The sequence below is a fragment of the Arvicanthis niloticus genome, chromosome 6 (genome assembly GCF_011762505.2).
Source record: "Arvicanthis niloticus isolate mArvNil1 chromosome 6, mArvNil1.pat.X, whole genome shotgun sequence".
NCBI lineage: Eukaryota > Metazoa > Chordata > Mammalia > Rodentia > Muridae > Arvicanthis > Arvicanthis niloticus.
In genome coordinates, this window is record NC_047663.1 from 41,117,785 (window position 1) to 41,137,866 (window position 20,082).

General features: G+C 43.2%; 1 protein-coding gene across 4 annotated transcripts in view; it reads left to right on the forward strand.

Annotated features, from left to right (window-relative positions):
• Positions 1 to 5,547: 5,547 nt before the first annotated feature.
• The window catches only part of Myo1d (myosin ID), a 281,386-nt gene continuing 266,851 nt past the window's right edge, over positions 5,548 to 20,082 (forward strand). For 2 of the 4 annotated variants that reach the window (XM_076936189.1, XM_076936188.1), the window contains exon 1: positions 5,548 to 5,876. In XM_076936189.1, the coding sequence (XP_076792304.1) occupies positions 5,782 to 5,876 (95 nt within the window). In that variant the 5' untranslated portion in view covers positions 5,548 to 5,781. Of the gene's footprint in view, positions 5,877 to 6,170; positions 6,190 to 20,082 lie in introns of those variants that run through there. The other 2 variants (XM_034505907.2, XM_076936190.1) reach the window with 2 other exon arrangements.

The window sequence follows — 20,082 nt, forward strand, 5'->3', positions numbered from 1 at the left end:
TGCCCACAATGGCCTGTCCCCACCCCCTCCCAAATCAATCACTAATTAAGAAAAATACCCAGCCTGAGCACTGAGCAGATCCTAGGAGGCAGCTCTGCCCCCAATCTCACAGAACCCAGAGGAAGCAGGCCTCCCAGGAGCTCTAACCCGGGCAGTATCTTAGGTAAGGAGACAGCAACGTCTGCCCCAAACAGGAGTAACTGAGACCCACTGGGACCCAGGAATTCACTCCTGGCCTAGAGTACTGGTTCCTTTCTGTCTGCCCCTGAGCACAGAGCAGATCTTGGGCCCCAGCTCTAACCCCAGTAGTAACATCCACCCCACACAGTTCTGAAATAATCAAGATAATAGGAAAGACAGGCTCCAGTCAGAGACAGTGAGTTCAGGTAGCACTAAGGAGATCCAGATGGCAAAAGGCAAGTGCAAGAACATAAGCATCAGCAACCCACGGTACTTGGCATCATTAGAACCTAGTTCTCCCACACCAGAAAGTCCTGAGTTCCCCATAGTACTAAGAAAGCAAGATTTAGATTTAAAATCACTTCTAATGATGATGATAGAGGACTTTAAGAAGAACATCAGTAACACTCTCAAAGAATTTGAGGAGAATACAGGTAAACAAGTAGAAGCCCTTAAAGAGGAAACACAAAAATCCCTTAAGGAATTACAAGAGAACACAACCAAACAGGTGAAGGAATTGAATAAAACCATTCAGGACATAAAAATGGAAGTAAAAACAATAAAGAAATCTCTAAGGGAGAGTACCCTGGAGATAATAAACCTAGGAAAAAGATCAGGAGTCATAGATGCAAGCATCACCAACAGAATAAAAGACATAGAAGAGAGAATCTCAGGTGCAGAAGATACCACTGAAAATACCAACACAACTGCCAAAGAAAACGCAAAATGCAAAAAGTTCTTAATACAAAACATCCAGGAAATCCAGGACACAATGAGAAGACCAAACCTAAGGATAATAGGTATAGATGAAAGTGAAGATTCCCAACTTAAAGGGCAAATAAATATCTTCAACAAAATTATAGAAGAAAACTTCCCTAATCTAAAGAACAAGATGCCCATAAGCATACAAGAAGCCTATAGAACGCCAAATAGACTAGACCAGAAAAGAAATACCTCCCATCACATAATAATCAAAACAACAAATGCACAAAACAAAGAAAGAATATTAAATGCAGTAAGGGAAAAAGGCCAAGTAACATATAAAGGCAGACTTATCAAAATTACACCAGACTTCTCACCAGAGACTAGAAAAGCAAGAAGATCCTGGACAGATGTCATACAGACCCTAAGAGAACACAAATACTATACCCAGCAAAACTCTCAATTACCATAGATGGAGAAACCAAGATATTCCATGACAAAACCAAATTTACACAATATCTTTCCACAAGAAAATGCCCTACAGCTGGATCTTATAGAGGCATTTTTTTTTTCCCTCAATTGAGGGTCCCTTCTTTCCATTAACTCAAGCTTGTGTCAAGTTGACATAAAGCTAGCTAGTACAGGGTGTGTTTTACTTTAAAAATGTAGACTTCAGAAACCAGAGATAAAGCTGGGTGTGATAGCTGTCTTAGTTTGCTTTCTATTGCTGTGATAAAACACCATGGTCATAAAGCAACTGGGGAAGAAAAGCGTTTATTTCACCTTCCAATTTACAATTCACCCTAAAGATAAGGCAGGACAGGAATTCGAGGAAGAAATGTAGAAGCAGGAACTTACACAGAGAAGTGCCATATATGGTTTGTTCCTGGTGGCCTGTTCAGCTTGCTTTCTTATACAACCCAGGACTACCAGCCCAGGAGTGGCACCGCCCACAGTGAGTTGGACCCTCCCATGGTAATCATTAGTCAAGAAAATGCTCACATGCTTGCCAACAGACCAGTCTGATGAGGCATTTTTCTCAACTGAGGTTTCTTTTCCCAGATGACCCTACTTTGTGTCAGGTTGGCAAAAACCTAACCAGCACAATAGAGGAGGCCTATAATCTCAGCCCTTGGGAGAAATGCCACAAGCTTTAGTACAGGGTTAGCATAAGCTACATAATGAGACTCTGTTTCAAAACAAAACAAAACAAACAAAAGAAAAAAAAAACAAGCAAAACTACCTAGAATATACCTGCTACTTTTGATGAATCATTTTTAGATCAAATTGAGACTGATCCATTAAAAGGCAGGCAGTATGTTTGAAATACTTTCTGCAACAGAACCCACATGATTTCTGCATGTCGACAAATATATCGTGAAATTACTTCACAGTGTAAGTTTGCCTTGCTGTTCCTTACTGTTTCGGCTCTATAACAACTCAAGCTCATAAAATAACTATAAAATGTCCTTTAAATATTCTTCACAGCTGTCTTTTTTTTTTTTTCTCCCCTTTTCTGTTTCTGTCTTGTTAGATTCATGCTGGGGGGAAAAAAAACAAACAAACTGTTTTTCTGGGATGCAGAACCCCTGGTAAAGGGAGATAAAAGGAGGGCGGGACATGAAACATGCTAGAGGAACTGAAAGTGAGCAAACACTCGAAGCAGATCGAGCAGGGTTGATTTTCACTGATAACCCCAGCAGCCCCCGTGTTGTGGCTAGTCATTACAGAAAGTCCCACCAGGACTGCACACTGTGTGTTCACGAGGACCAAACACTGATGTTCTCAACCCGTTCTTATCAAACAGTTTGAAATACCATGTCTTTTATTACTAAAGACTTTAATATATGCCTGCTCATGATGAGATAGATACTCTTTTAGGAAGCCTCAGCACAATAGCTGAATTTAGGAATACTAACGTTGACACTATACACTACTGTCTAATATGTGGTCCTTTGCATCCGTTTTCCCAACAGCATCCTTTACCTTTGCCTGGCTTGATGATCACTCATTGCCTTCAGCTGTGATCTCTCTTTGGTCACCTGTAATCTGGACCAGTGTCTTGGCATCTTTGTGTCTCATACCGTTGGTGTTTTTGATGGGTACTGATCAACTCTTTTGTAGGCTGCTCCTTGCTCTGGGTTTGCTCCATGTTTCTTCACAAACACTTGCAGCTTATTTCTTGCAGGTAAGTGGTATTTATCAAATTAAATCAGAAAGTTCATAACGTCAGCCCATCTCACTGTTAGTAATGTAAACTCGTTTTATTTGTTAGTACATCTTAAGCCATAATGAAACAGCTAAACTGCTGTAGTTTAGCCTGCATGAGTATAGTTCTTAACACTTAGTTGCCAATGCCATCTCTAAAAAAAAAAAAGGCTTTGTGTGATCATTGATTTATAAGATTGCAGCTTGGTACTACAAGGCTGGATATAAAACTGTACAAGTAATACATTACCTCTGGAACACATGAATCAGAATTCTCTTTATTTTGTACAACCCAATGACATAAAAAAAAAATACATCGGAATCTAAAGGCTGACTTATGTTAACAGTGGACATTGCTGGGTAGCTCCGAGTTCATCAGAAGAAACTCACTGGTCTCAGTGCCTGACTTTATTCTAATCTGAATGTATACAAGAATTTACAGAATATCTTTGCACAGATTGTACATGCATTTCAGACTTGAGGCTCCTATACACGACAATGACTACAATAAAATTCTCCTAATTTAGCCATTTGGAAACCACATGTCACCCTGCTGTGTCTCCTATTCCCTGATGTGTTTGTGCTCTATAGGTTTTCATGTCTCTTTTCCTAGAGCCTAGAATTCTGCTCTGATCTTCAATAACCCTAGGATTCAGGAAACACACACACACACACGTACTGGGTATACCCACATTACATATCCACTTACCTATAGGACTTGGGGTCTGCTTCTTAGGGCACAGACTGTGAGACCTACTGCTTTCCCTTTACAAATTCAGTTCTACCTGCATTGAAGTCCACTGATCTGAACAGTGTAGGAATGCAGAATCACTCTATATAAGCGTCTTCTTAGCCACCGGTCCACTCTCACAAACGACACAAGCATAGGACAGTCCTACCTTGCAAGTATCTATTCCAGAGATTCTTCTACAAACAAGCACAATGAAATCCAAGAAACGAGACAAGCATAGGACAGTCCTACCTTGCAAGTATCTATTCCAGAGTTCTTCTTCTACAAACAAGCACGATGAAATCCAAGAATCCTCCGCAGAAAGAAAGCTACACATGGGAGCCAAACTGCAGCCCAGCTAGCTGTGCTGTGCCAGGGATCAGTGGCTTTCTGTCGGCAGAGGTGCTCCATGAAAATGATCAAGGTTCCGTCCCCTCTCTTGGCAAGTGTGGGTTGTTGGCAGCTGAAACATGCCAAGGTCCTTCAGCTTAGTTTACTCATCTCAAGTTCAGCCACAGAGCTGAAGCCCAGCCAGGGCTTGGATGCCTCTAGATTTCCTAATAGATTCTGCACAAAATATGGTCCTAACAGAGACACAGGCCCGAAGAGATGCAGGTACTGGACAATGTCCTTTACAATGTATATCCATCAAGAAAATATAGTCTATGTTTGGAAAAAAATGTTTTTTAAAAAGAAATATTTATTTATATATACTTGTATATTATGTGAATTGTGAGTGCCTGCATATATGTATGCTCACCATGTTTCTGCCTGGTGTCCTCAGAGGTATGAAGAGGGTGTCTCATCTTCTTGAACCAGAGTTCAGGCAAAGCTATCATTGTGTGTGCTGGGAACTGAACTCTGGTCCTCTGTAAGAACAGTAAGTGCTCTTAGCCGCTGAGCCATCTCTCCAGCAACACCCCTCCCTCCAACAAAAACCATTTTAAGAGCATCCAGTATGTCTTAAAGTTGGAAATCACAACTCATTGCAATCTATGGAACTAATTTCATAGAATTCTTATTTGCAATGCAACCCACTACAATAGCTTCTTGAAATGTGTGGAGAGTGGAGGCCGGGGACATAAAAAGGCTTAGGACATGGTCCTCTATGCTAGAAGCCTGCAAGCATCCTGAGGAGATGATTCATACATATTTTTAAAAATGACTAGTACAAGGTAATGTCTGATGGCATGCTCACATGAGAGGAAAAAAAAATGAACCACTGGAAATGAAGAGTAAGCCATGTAGCTGAATGCTGGGGTTCATAAATCAAATTACTTCCACGAGGTCGCAGCTCCTTTACTTCCTAGCAGTGTGACATGTTACTAAAGCACTTAGAACAGCTCCGAACATTTCGGTGACCTGGAAGTGTTTGCTACCATTGACATCTCTATTTGGCCACCACTTTAAGGATGGATAGCTCATGAGCACAGGAGAATGTAACGGAGTCATAATGGATAATTCACGCCAAGGCTGTTCAAGTTATGTTTGTAAGTTTGTTGGCATCCACTAGGCAACAAGGCCTATTTCACAGGACCACACGGGCACCCCACCACGCTAGATGCCCGTGCCTGTCTCTAGGGGGCGCTGCCGCTCAGCCGCCGCAGCTGGCCCGGAGCGCGTCCCCGCCCCGCGCGTGCGCGCCGCCCAGGTGAGGAGGTGGCTGGGCCGCGGCTGGGCGGGCTCATCGGAGGGGCGGAGCCCCAGCGGCCCGGGCGGGGCGGGGCTCAGGGGGACCCAGGCTAGAGGCGGGACCAGCCGCCGCCGTCTCCGTCTCGCCACCACGGCCCCCACACACCCCGCAGTCACCGCGGGAGGAGCGGAAGCCGCCGGCCTCGCCCGTTCAGAGCCGCGCCGGCCGGAGCTCTGAGGAGTGACGGCTGTCTCTCTCCGGTCTGACCCCACCCGAAGGTGCTGAGCAGCCCCGCTCCAGACGGAGCGCTCCCACCTGAGCCGGCGCCATGGCGGAGCAGGAGAGCCTTGAGTTCGGCAAGGCGGACTTCGTGCTGATGGACACCGTCTCCATGCCCGAGTTCATGGCCAACCTTAGGCTCAGGTGAGCGCTTCTCGGCAGCCATGCTGGGATTTCCCGAGAGGGGGCGCTGCTGAGGATTCGGGGTGACAGGGGCGAGCAGCTCCCACGAATGCGTGCGGCTGGGTGACAGGGGGTCCGCGGCGCTTGGGTGGTCACGCCTCCCAGAGAGAGGACTCTTCCTTGGTGCGGCCTTGGGACTTCAGGGTGTGTGATGAGGTCTAGGACTGCACTTTTAGGGGTCTGGGGTCGTCCCTGTGTGGCGTCCGGATTAGGGGCGATAGGGGCATGCTGAGCTTGAGGTCGCTTGGGGGTGCACCAAACCGCCCTGCGCCAGGTAAGTGATGTGGGCGGGACCGGGTGACTTAATGGAACAAAAGTAAGGGAAAAGAAAAACTTAGGAGCGGCATGATGGCCTCGGCAGCCCCAGGAAAACTGGAAGGTTGTTTTTAAAAGAAGCTGACATCTCCTGCTTTCACGTTTGATTTCCTTTTCTCTTTTCTTTTCTTCTTCTTTCTTCTTCTTTTTTTTTCTGGCGTAGTTCCATCCTACCATTCAAGATGCTATGGAGTGAACCCTAAGCTGTCTGTTCCGGGACACAGGCTATTTTTTAGTTACTCATTCGACGTAATTAGACACGTTTCCAGACATCGAAGAGACTGCTGTACTTTCCAGTGCCAAGATAAACTGTCTGAATTTGACAAGGCGTCCATGGTTTCAGTTTTTTCAAGGAGTTTATGGATGGAGCCCTTGTGTTACTGACATCCTAGAGTTAGTTACAACTCAGTGCCCCCAAATGGGCCCCCAAGAGGAAACTTATTTTAGAAAGTCTTCTATACGTGATTATTTCATTTTCAAACAGTAATATATATATATAATCCGAGTATTAAAGTGGTTTGACTTTAAAAAAAAAAAAACTGAAACCGAGTTTCAGCTTGAAGTGTGTGTGTGTGTTTGTTCTCCCAGAAGCTTTGCTCTGTTTATTACTTGTAAGCCTTATAGCCAACTATCACTTTTTAAATTTAAACCTGAAACTCATAATTAGGTTTGGATACTTACCTCAATTTTACTGTCAACGGTAACTCCATAATTTAAAAAAAACCTGATTTAATTTTTAAGTTAACAACAAATAGTTTCATATGTTCTGTTCTGCTATATGTCTCAGGTGACCTTGAACTTTTGATCCTCCTGCCTCCACTTTCTGTATGCTGGGAGTACAGGTATGCACTGCCACACTTGATGGCAATCATGCTATCAACTAACAAATAGGGCTGCATCATCAGCCCTCATCTGTTCTGCATCAGGCTTTCTTGTGTCTGGAGCAAGAGTGTGGAGAGGAGCACTGCATGCTACACATGCCTGCCATAAACTGGCCTTGTCTGTGGGCCCCCATTTCCAGGAGTTTTCAGTGCTTATATTCTAGTGCTTATATTCTATTATATATATAATATATGTATATATTATACATATAATATATATATTTTCTTCTCAGTCTTGGAGACTGAACTCTTGTTCAATCTCCTTGTGTCCTCTAAGCAAGTGCTCTATCACTGACTAAACTTCCTGGGTTTCCTAAGGTCGTAGCCTCAAAGGTACACAGCATATTCCTAAATAGAGTGTTGCAGAGTAATATGCAGTCCCCCAGTGTTCCCAGTGTTCCCAGTCTATTCCAAGAGTCCCCGTGGATTCTAGAATCTGAGGGTGCTCACCTATAATCCCACCAACTTCAGGGAGTGATACCGGGAAATGAGTTTGAGGCCAGTCTGGGCAGTTTTTCAAGACTCTCTTTTAAAAATTTACGATCAGAGGATTCCTGAGTTGTATAAATTGACATAGCAGAGTAATAGCACCTTCATATATGTGGGGCATAGATTCCAAGAAACCCCCTAGTGGATAAACTGTATATGCTATGGTTTTCCCTATAACTACATACCTGTGATAAACTTAATAAATTCAACACAGTAAGAGATAAAAAGTGACTGGTATAAAACAGAACTATTTTATAACAGTAAGAAAAGTTAGATGGGACTTCTTGCAGTTTCTCCTTCAAAAGATGGTTTGTACTCTTCACCTTCATTGATACAATATACATAAAATTGCAGAGAATGAAGTTTTGGATAAGGGAGTTTTATTTGCATATAGCCTATATACACATACCATCATAAATTATATATATATATATATATATATATATTCTTCTCAGTCTTGGAGACTGAACTCTTGTTCAATCTCCTTGTGTGCTCTAGGCAAGTGCTCGATCACTGACTACATCTCTAGCCCCTCTTGTGTACTTTAAATCATTGTATTGTGTTACTTATAATACCCAATACAATGTAATACTATGTAACGTGTTGCTATTATTATTAAGGGATAATGACAGGAAAAAGTCTGAACATGGTCAGCACTGTTACAGTGATAAAATGTTTCTCAATCTTTTCAGTTCCCAGTTGATTGAATTTGATTGCCTCTGAGAATGTGGAACCACTGTTACAGAGAGCCAGCTACAGATCGTATCCACAGCATTGTAATAGCATGTTACACTTTTTTATTTCATTGCTAGTTGGTTGTTGATTTTATTTATGTATTTATTTTTTGTTAGTCTTCCCATGTATAGCCTCAAAAATAAGGCAGTCCTCTTCAGATTCCTGAGTGCTGTGATTACTAACATATGACACCATGGCTTATATGTTAATTTTAAACCCAAGTTTAGATGCCCAACATTTATATAAATGACTTCAAATACCATCCTAATCAAAATGAAGACGTTACAGCTGTAGTCATTACTACATGGGTTCCAAGTCAGTGGCTGAGATTCAGATTTTCATTTTACCACTTTCCTGCTGTGGCCTATGGGTAGTATACTTAAATATTTCTGTATCTTTATTGTTTTTTTTTTTTTTTAATAGAATTAGGGTTGTCTTGAGGTTAAATTAGTTAATAAATAGAATTCCAAAGACTACTTCCTGGCAAATACTTATTAGCAATGCTGTTCAAAGTTTTCTCAAGTGCACATTAAGCAGAGAAAGAGTATGTAAATTAACAATTTCACAAATTAAACTTGTTCTAAATTACTTGAGATTCTACCATACTTCCCCTGTGATGGAGCTATGTGCTTTGAGAAGCCTCTTTACAATTAAGCTGCTGTCAATTACTAATCATTTCAGATTATCAGACATCAAGTCCATTTGCCAAATATATACTGCTTACAAGACACAATGGTAACACTTGAATATAGTGTCTTATTTTAACTCCCATATGTACTACACATATGTAATGTATCATGGTACTAATCATATGTACTACATATGTATTAATCATATGTACTACACATATGATATGACATTAGCTAGAACTTTGAGGAATTTTCTGAGTTTAAAATTGAAGGCTTAGAGTCAGAGTTAAATTAATTTTTTAAACTTTCTTTTCCCCAGATATGGTGTTTATTCCTATAATCCCAGTACTTAGGAGGTTAAGTCTGGAAGCTTGCAAATTCAATTCTAGCATATTGAGATACTGTCTTACAAACCCACCCCATCCCCAACAGAAAAGAAAGGGTAAAGCAAAAAATAACACCCCTCATCTCTGCAATAGAATTAATTGGTTGTGGCTTTTAAAAATTAAAACTATCATGATTATTGTCAGTGGCAAGTGCTCTAGCACTGAATTTGCCCTGTGGCTTTTTTCTTTTTAAGTAAATTGAAGGACAACAGTTAGAATTATTATTATTATTTTTTAAGGATTTCACATTCATTAGCTGAAAACTTTGAAAGGTTTGAATGATTAAATCTTTAGGGAGAACCTCGCTCCTATGTGCACAGAAGAGAATGGTGTAATCCAACTTTGTTTAAGGCACTCTAGAGGATGAGATTGGAGGATGCAAAGAATTATGAGTAAGCTCTGTTCCTTATCTCAGAGGTGGCAAGTCAGTGAAGCACAGGGAGAAAGGTGACAATTGCCATTCATTTAGAAAACAGAAAACTAGATAAGCTTTATTGAGCTAAGATGGCTATGTGCCAAGTAATTCTACAAACTTAATTCCTCTGGAAGTTCAAAAGGGGGTGGGGGGAATGCCGAGGGTTGAGTCAGAAACACCCTGAAGAGGAGTTGAGCTAAGTCTCAGAGGATGAGTAGCTAGTCTGGGTGAACCTGTGGGTGGAGAACATTCCAGGCGGATACAGTGGTGTGACTAGGGAAGGTAGCTTGAAAGCTGACTGTGTTTGGGAGATAGTCAGTGAGCTGTGCTGTTTGCAGAGGAGTTGGGGTTGGGGATCTGTGGGAGGAATCATGAGTTCTCATTAGCAGGAGCCCTGTCTAATGCTCAGATTTTCAGCTTGCCTTTCCCTGCCAATTAGAATCCTGGACTGTCTGATACCTGTGTTTGCTGATATTGTCACTTTTGGGGGGAGGGGGAGTCATCTCACTACATAGCCAAAGCTGACCTCAAATTCATAATCCTCCTGCCTCTGCTTCCATGTACTGGATTACAGGTGTGTGACTCTGAGAGTTGGCTGTGGTCTCATTACACAGCTCATCAGTTACTCGGTTGTTAATTCCCTAGAGCCTTAAAGTGCCAGCAAGTGGTGACACCATACCTTCTTTTCTAGCTATAAATCTCAACCTAGATTTAAAATAGCCCTCTCTGGAGTGTAAACTTCCTGTCACCTCAACATTCCCCCATCCCTGAGCGTATTTAGCTGTGAGTTTCTGGACATTTGCTGTGTCCTTTGGCCGTCCATTTCACTTTATTTACAAGTGACCAGGAATCAGCGTTGCAGACCATGTGCTAAGATGAGACATTTTCAATCAGTGGCACAGGCTGCACTAGGCATATACTTTGGCAGTTTGCAGGTGAAATGGGAGGTGTCTGGTTGAGGGATGATACAGGTATACAAATGAAATTCCTGAAGGCATTCCTGTTACTCCTGCCCCTCCCCATGCTGGCTCCAGTCTGGAGTGTCTGGTCTTCTGATTTCTGCCTGGCTATTCTGCATGGATTGCGTCCTTCCTTTAGGGTCTGTAACCAACAATGAAGAACCCAAGGTTGCCTTTACCTCAGGGGTCAGTGCCATCAAAACTTGATCTTAATTTTCTCAACAGTGGAGAATTTCTGCCACTGTGCTGGGCACACAATACATTTCTTTGTGGCAACAGTTTCTGTATTATAGATAGAGAAGAAAGGGATTTTTAATAAAACTTTTATGGCATTGGGTGTGGCGGTGCACACTTGTCAATCCCTGCAGCTAGGAGGCCACGTCAGGAGGATTGTGGGTGTAAGACTGAACTATAATAAGGTATCAATCAAATAAATGAACAATTTAAAACCTTTTATATCATTTTAGGTTTGGAATTGTCTTTTTAGAGTTAGTGTTGTAGGCCTGTGCTGTAATTCAGAGGATGTGCCACCTAGCATGTGCAAGGCCCTGGGTTTAATCCCTGGCACTAAGAGAAGCAAGAACAAAAGAATTGGATTATGGTTTTCTGCTTTTCCTCCATTGGAACTAGAGCTAGATTATGAAACATTTACTTCAATCAGTGTAATGTCGCTCTACTCACACTACCTCTGTGTACATGCATTCCTGTGTGCATGTGCATTGTGAGGGGCAGCTTCAGGTCTGGGGCTCTCAATGGCCTGGAACTCTCTAAGTAGCCTACAGTGGCTAACTAGTGAGGCCCAGGGATCTCCTGTGATTGCCTTTCCAGCCCTGGGGTTACAAGTACCACCACACCTGGGATTTTTACTTGTGTTTAGGGTCCAACTCAGGGCTTCATAATAGGAAGGCAAACACTGATTGACTGAGTTATCTCCTCTGCCCCACCTCTAAGAGTAAGTGTAGGTGAGCGTGTGTATCTGGACAGGGTAATGTTAGAGAGACGGTGCAGGTTAGTGTGAAGAAGCATATCTGAGAAGATTCAGTTTGTATTTCTTTCTCTTGTAACAAAATCTACCAGTGTCTTGAGGCGCTCTTCTCTTCCAGAAGTCTCCTGTGAGAGGAGGAGGCTTGTTCTATAATTTCTCTTTAATTTTTCAGTGGAGGTGGTAATGGGAAAGTCCTTATTCTGTTTTTAAATGATCCGTGCCCAGGAATAAGAGTCCTGTTCGAGTACTTCCTTGTTTTATGATCAGACATGATTCCTGCCTGCATCTTCAGTGCCCACTCAAGACCTCAGCACTCAGACTGCATACTGCTTCCCTTACAGCCATTTGTTTGGGGCCAGGGGCCCTTGCTGCTGCTGCTTCTTCTACCCTGACCTTTCCCTGCTCCTGAGTCTTTCCACCAGCTTCACCAGCTTCAAACCCTCTATGAATGTGAGTCCTGGGAGGTGAACAGCTGGCCAGGAACACCTAGCTGGTCCTCGCTCTTCTTGTCATCTTTCACACAACATCTGTTGAAATGCAAGATTCGGGGTGCTGTTCAGGAGTGGACTTGAGCTGAGGACACTATCCCCGAGAGAGTGTGGTGTGCTAGGCTTCCTACCGTCATCTGCTGCTCCTATCTTGAGGATAAAGCATCTGTTCAGCCTCAGTTATTTTGCAGTGCAAGGGGTTGAAGCCATAGTCTCATGCATACCAAGCAAGTGCTTTACCACTGAGCTACACCCCAGTTCTCTTCCTTTTAACCTTTGCTTAGAGCAGAGTTTTTCAATGAGGCTGTTGACATTTTGGGTGGCTAAGGCTTTGTTGTGAGGGTTCTTCTATGCCCTGAGGGGTTATTTAACAACATCTACCTACTAGATGCAAGAATTGTATCTCAGTAAAATTGCCTTCAGTAGGGAGCCTCTGGCCAGGCTGTTCTTACTCTCTGGAATGTTCCTCCCTCATTGCTGCCCTCATTCCCTCCCTGCTTGTCACACTCTTTCTTACTCATCTTGAGAGCAGTCTGAGAAGTCTTTCCCAATCCTACAAGACAGGGTTAATTATACTCGCTGCTCCTAGGTTACAGGCACTTATTCATAACAGTTAAAAGCCTTTGCCACATTGTCATTCTCTCTCCTTCTTAATGCCTATTTCCTTGCTAACCTGTGGCATAGTTAAAGACAACATTTCTAAAGGTAGACCCAGATTATCTGGTACTTTAAAACTCAGTGCTGTTTGGAGATCCACCATCTGTAAAAAAAGGAATAGAAATTATGGATGTAAGATTGGGTAGAGGGCTTTGGGGAGAAGGTGTAGGTGACTAAGAAGCAGGCCTTTTGTTTCCTGTCATGCCACAGACTTGGCACCTGGTGTGCTCAGCACAGCTTAAGTAGTCAAGTGTTGGATAATCGGTCTTCAGCCAGGAGAATTCTAGATTCTAAGTGTCTCAGAACTTGGTGTTGCAGGTCTATAATCCCAGCTGCATGGGAGACTGAAGCAGGGCGATTGTAAGCAAGAGTGAGGTCAAGGACAGACTTGAAATTTATGGAGGTCATGTCTCAAATTGCAAAGAAAAAGGGGGCAGGCTGTGGTTGAGTATAGTAACATATGCCTGTGATCCCAGAATTTGGTATGTGGAGGCAGGAGGATCAGAGGAGCTCAGAGTCAGTGTTGGCTAGTGAGTTTGATGCCAGCCTGGGCTGCATGGGATTGACCCCCTCCCCCCCCCCCCCCCGAAGCAAACACCCAAAGCAAAGGAGAAAGCTAGGGATGTAGCTCAGTGGAGGCTTGCCCAGCAGGCAGAGGCTCTGGGCTCAATCTTTATTACCATCTTCACCTGCAAACACCAAAAAAAAAAAAAAAAAAAAAAAAAAAAAACCATAGACCCTTCTCAGTGCTATCCTTAATTATGTGCTAGGGAAGGGAGAAGTTAGGGAACAAATAAAGCAGCCAGATCAGCCAGGGACTCACATGTTCCCATAGAACTCCTGTACGCACACCCAGCAAGCCATTTGGGCATTGGCAACTTTGGTGAACAAAGTTTTCCCCTCAGATGAAGGTGGTCTGGGTGGTCTTCACACGCCGGGAACCCACCACAGGTTCAGGGCTTCAGTTCGAGCTCTTCCTTCTTAGACGCAGGAGAGGTGAATGGCGCACTAAATCCTTTTGGCTTCCATATAAAATTCTTTGGCAACTGCTTTTGGAAACGGACAGTTTGCTCTGTGCCTGTTTTGCACATTGGCTTCAAATTGGAACAAAAATGGGAATTTGGGTTTTGGAGCTGCCATTTGGAGTGAATCACCCCACCGCCTTGTTTCCTCTCCTCTGTGACAGACTTCCAAGGCTATTTTTATCCAGGGTCATTTCTTGACCCTGTAGACTTCTGCTGAGTTTAGCTCCCAAATAGAGCCAGATGTGGATGGGATCAAGCACTCAGAAGTCACTACTGGTTACTTTCATTACAGGCTTTTGAAGGGATTGATTCTTAGATTTGCTTGACTTTGAACGGGGCTGGTGCATTTGGTATGGATGGACACATTTACTTAATGATCCGTATGCATTTCTGCACTGAGCTAGCCTTATGTGGAGAGCTAGCTGCTCACCGAAGTTCTCACTGATGTCTGAGCCAGCCCAGCAAACAACCCTGCTCAAAGACTAGCCCCCATTTTCTGGTACCTCCCCAAAGACAGGATTGGGCCATTGTGTTGTTGCCCAGCCACTGCTGAGTTCACTGAGAGGGGAGTTTCTGTGGTCCTCAGTGGCTATCGTAGCCCCTATCGTAGCTTTTCCCATTCATGCAACCCACTGACATCACTCAGAATGTCAACTCTATTCATAGGTTGGAGTGAGAGGGTAAGCCTCCTTCTAATTGTCTTTTAAATGCCTTGATTGATTTGACAGTTTTGTTTCCTGGGGAAACAAGCTTCTTTCATCTAACTGCTCTGTAATGATTGGTTAGAGCTCTTGAAGAGACCTATGTTTTCCATACTTTATTTTAGGGGCATCTGTGTGGAAGCAGGAGAAGGGGAAGTATGTTTGCCACAGTGGAGAGAGCGAACACACAGGCTTTGAGGCTGGCCTGCCTGATCCAGCTCCCGATCTCAGCTTCCCCTTACCTCCTCATAGCATCGTGACTTCGGTTCCCTAGGCTGCGGTGCTTCTGTATGGACAGTGATCACTTCTAGGGTTACGGGCGTAACATCATCAGTGTGGGAAGGTCTGGTCAGGGCTCAGTTTACCCACTTAATTCCTGTAAACTCTTTCCTGCTCCTTTCCATGTTGCCTGCCCTCCCTGCCCCTGTGAGTGCTGGAGTAGTTGTGTTCTTCCTCCCCCAGTGAAATAGAGGAGTCATTTGTTTTGGTTTCATCTGGGAGGCAAGGATGAAAAAGGTCCCGGAAGGAATTCTGGTTACTTTATGAAAAGCAAGGTGTTTTCCACGTTCTACCTGGCTCCCCTGAGCCTCCCTGGTGGGAATGATGGACTATTGTGATTTTTTTTTTTTTTTTTTTTTTTTTTTTTTTTGGTTTTTCGAGACAGGGTTTCTCTGTGTAGCCCTGGCTGTCCTGGAACTCACTCTGTAGACCAGGCTGGCCTCAAACTCAGAAATCCACCTGCCTCTGCCTCCCAAGTGCTGGGATTAAAGGCGTGCGCCACCACCGCCTGGCGACTATTGTGAAATTAAATGATAGCATCTGAAAACCTCCATAGCAGGTCCTTGGTGAATGTTTAACCCCTCTTGAATTGAACATTTCTTGGCCGTGCTCAGTTCATCGTGTAACTGCCACCTGAAACATAACCGATTCTACAGGAGTACCTGTTCACTTCCTGAAGATCACACGGAACCTTCACAGGAAGAACCTGTTCTGTATTTTATTCCGCACACTATGTCCTCTGCTCTCATATGAGTTGGTAATGCTGACCCTCAAATCTAGGCACTGATAGCCATGTGATAAATTTTTAAGTAGAGAGTCTTTAAAAATAAAACAACTCTGAAACCAATTTCCTTATTTAACTGTGGATCCTATCTGATTTTCATATACTCTGCAGCTTTAAGCTAGAGACAACTTGACTCCTGCTGAGCGCTGTGCTGAGTACTTTACTGGAGCTTTCTTTTGGAAGTCACTCTGAGAGAGCCTATTGGGTGCATTAATAAATGAGTCAATGAGAAAGGAAATATGGAGCCCAAGTAAACAGTGCAGATAATTTATCACTTTAAGTACTCCCTAGACAGAAGGACTCAACACCATATTTTTAAAAAGAACTGCTGACAACATAAGAGCTGTGTATATGTATAGATTACAGGCCAGAGAGGACTGAGGATTGAGATTGGAAATGGCTTGGGCATATTATCCTGGTGAGGCACAACCTAAGCAGACCCTTGAAGGAGAAGAGCTGTCTCACATTCAGAAACTGCTTTTCCCTGCTGCCTTCTTGCCTGAACCTCAGACGGGAGGTTCTGCGTTTGCCTACTCTCAGTGTTGATAGGCTGGCCATGCTGCTAGCCAGCTTCCATTGAGTAAAGTGCTTTCCTTCATAATGTCTGCTCCTTTTCAGCCTTATCTTATGCTGTCTTCCAATTAGAGGTTAAGTTGGATTGACAAAAATTCTCTTAAAGTCACATACTGCCAGGCACAGTGACTTGGACTTATAATCCCAGCCCTTTGAACCTGAGGCAGAAGGATGACCCTGAGTTAAAAGCAACTCTGGGCCATGTAGTTGCAGGCCTCTCCTCTCCCCATCTTCTGGAATCACATATTTCTGAGGTTACCGAGGCACATTAGTATACATTGGCCTAAGTCTCTAATAAGTACCCTCTATTTCATGCCTCCCTATGGCCCTCCACTAGAATAAGGGACTGGAGTTTTCATTTCTGAGAAGTGGGTTTGCTTTGTGGTGCTGATGAGGCAGATCTGGGATGGATTACTAAATGCCATTGTGAAGGGGCGTGCATGGTATTGTAGTTCAGTTTATTGAGAAGGCAACTCCTTTGGACAAGGGAGAGTCATCAAGGAAAACTTTGCATAAATATGATTTCTGCTCATCTTTGAGTCTAGAAGAGGATAGGGAACAGGAATTATCTTATACTCAATTACTGAACTTCTGAAACTCAGCACCCAGACAGTTGTGTTCTGTGATCCTGACACTGTGGGCGGGAGGTGTTTGTGAGAGCCTGTGAGTTAGATCATGGCTTTCAACATTTCCTGATGAAATAGAATGGTCTACTTGTGGAAAGCAGTGCATTTTAAGGCAAAGAGTCCCAGTAAGGGGCTTGGATGGTTGGAAAAGTAAGTGAAGGCCATCAGCTGGTTCCTTGCCCATACTTTGCTCCCTCCCAGTTCCCCCATGTCCTAGCTCTTCTGTGAAGGTATCTCACCTTACAGTCCCCACATAGCTGCTTCACTGATGTTGCCATTCTGACTAACTAGACGTCCTTTCATCTCCCATGCAGTCTACTCAACTCACAACATAGCAATAGGTCTTACGTAAGTAGAATTCAAGCATTAACTCTAGCATGATTATTTTACTTTACTAAAAAGACAGCTTACTGCTGAGCAAAATTTTTCCTAGAGGAGCCACAGGCTGGTACAAAGCTGTAATATGTTGTAATATGTCCTTCTGGGATGGTGGAAAGGCATATGGAGGAAACTAGCTTTCTTTTAATTTCTCTTTTCCATATCTCTCCTAGGATTATATTACTGATTTTAGCTAAATAAAAAACAAAAACAATTTACCATTTACACAGAAGGTTCGCACAAGCAATAGAAGCAATTGAATTGGTAAAAAAAAAAAAAAAAAAAAAAAAAAAAAATGGTTTTTACCTAAAACAATGAAGCAAACGCCAAGAGAAACTCAAACAATTTTTCTTTCTGTGACCACAAAGTTAGCTTTGAGCACTTAGACAATGGAGGTTCATCTGGAGCTGTCTGAGGCTTCTGGCTTATCTCAGATGGCTGCTTTGTCTGCAGCTCTGATCAGGAAAAATGTCATAGCCAATTTAAAAAAGGGTCAAACACCACTGAAAACACTTGGACTTGTTTTGATTGACCCTGCCACTGGTCTTGTTCCAGTTCTGACTTACACAGACATCTGGGCTATTTTGAGTTTATTGTAGGAATAGTCCTAACTATTAGGCTGAGTTAGCTAGTGCTGTCATCCTTCTCTACATGCTTATGATCAATCAGAGAACCTTAAAACATATCAACAAATAAAGCAGCTTATAGATTGCTGCTACAGATTTGGTGCTTTACCCTTATAAATACATGTACCCAGAAATTAGAGATACACACGCACAAGCACACGCACATGCACAGCTGCAGGGCATATACAACATCAAACCAAGGAGACTGGAGAGCTCCGTGGCTAACATGGCTGCAGCACTCAGTGCTTTGGTTCCTAGAGCTTGCATGGCCTAGCCTTTAACTGTGAATGATTCCTACAGTACAAGGCTGTTTCCAAGTGAGATGTGGAGTCTCCCTATGTAGCACTGATGTCCTAGAATTCCTAGATAGATCCTCCTGCCTCTGCCTTCTTCGTGCTGAGATCAAAGATGTGCACCACCATGCCCAACTAGATTGTTTATTCTTGACACCTCTCGGGTGCTCAGGTGTGAGCACCCTCTAAGTTTTGCTTCCTTGAGGAAAATATGAAGATATGATTTTACTTTTTCCTTAGTGAAATCATCATCCTGGCCATACTTTTGAACTGTTGTTTTCAAGTCATTGTTTTATGTAATTTCTCTCTCCCTCCCAGATTGATATATATGGTTAAGTTTCATTCTGTCCCCATATGAATCTTCTCTCCCCTCTTAATGTACAAATCTAATCTATCCTGGACTGGGCAGTCAGACAGGCACATTAGAAGGGAGTAGAGAGAGAGGAGAGTGTTCTGATGAGATAGGTCTTGCGTGTCAATTGTGGGACATGAGTTTTAAGAAGCCTGTGTCTTGTCTTCTCTGAGAATCCTTTTTTATTGCTTTGGTATGCTGGTTCAGGAGGCTGAGTTCTAGGTAGGTGCAGTGCCACTTGAAACTTATTATTGCCCTTGGCATTTGGATTATGTGTGTGGCTGAACAAACCAAACTTATGAGTGGAATTTTCCATGCTATGAGCATTTTGATTACTTGCTGACTTTTGGCAAGCTGCCGTGCTTCCATTTGCATCTCCTACCTCCCAGGCTCCTGTTTTATCTGAAACCTTAGATGAACAGGAACTTCTTTAAAGTTGTCTCAGTTTGTCCTAGACAGGTGCTGCTCAGAGCCTGGATTGTATCAGAAGTGCCTGGCTTCAGAGAGTCTTCTGAGCTCCATTTCCTAGAGACCAACTTACAAGTCTCACGATGCCCAGGTGATTCTTGTGTACAGTCAGGTCAGCAACCACTATCCAAGCAAGTGTGCTTGCATCCCAGGGTTGTGTTTTGATGAAGCAGAATGGGGCATGGCTGTGATGTGAGCTGACTGGAATATTAATACAACAGGCAAATCATCACTGTTTGCCATTTCGTTTCAGTTTAGTTTAATAATCGTGCTACTCTCCATCCTCGCATTGTGTTTTCTATTCTTTCATCCTAAGAGTAGGCCTCTCCCATCACTTTTGCCATACTGTATGTTGTTTTACTTTCTGTGTCCAGGTTCTTTCTGTGTTCTGTGTCCTTGGCTGTCCTGGGACTCACTGTGTAGACGAGGATGGCCTCAAATTCCTGTCTATCCCTCTTGAGTGCTAGGGTTAAAGGCATGTACCACCATACCCAGACTGCATCCAGGCATCCAGGTGGTGGTTCTTCTTCTTCTTCTTCTTCTTCTTCTTCTTCTTCTTCTTCTTCTTCTTCTTCTTCTTCTTCTTCTTCTTCTTCTTCTTCTTCTTCTTCTTCTTCTCCTTCTCCTTCTCCTTCTCCTTCTCCTTCTCCTTCTCCTTCTCCTTCTCCTTCTCCTTCTCCTTCTCCTTCTCCTTCTCCTTCTCCTTCTCCTCCTCCTCCTCCTCCTCCTCCTCCTCCTCCTCCTCCTCCTCCTCCTCCTTCTTCTTTAATGATTTATTTCTTTATTTTATGTATTTGAGTACACCATTGCTTTCTTTAGACACACCAGAAGAGGGCAAAAGACCTCATTGCAGATGGTTGTGAGCTACCATGTTGCTGGGAATGGAACTCAGGACCTCTGGAAGAGCAGTCAGTGCTCTTAACCATTGAGCCATCTCTCAAGTCCTGCATCTAGGTTCTTAATTTTAAAAATTACATTACACACACACACACACACACACACACACTCACACACACACACACACACACACACACCACACACTTACTTTGGAGGAGGGAAATGACTCAGGGTAAAATGCCTGCCTCACAAGCATGAAGACCTGTGTGGATCCCCAGTGATGTGT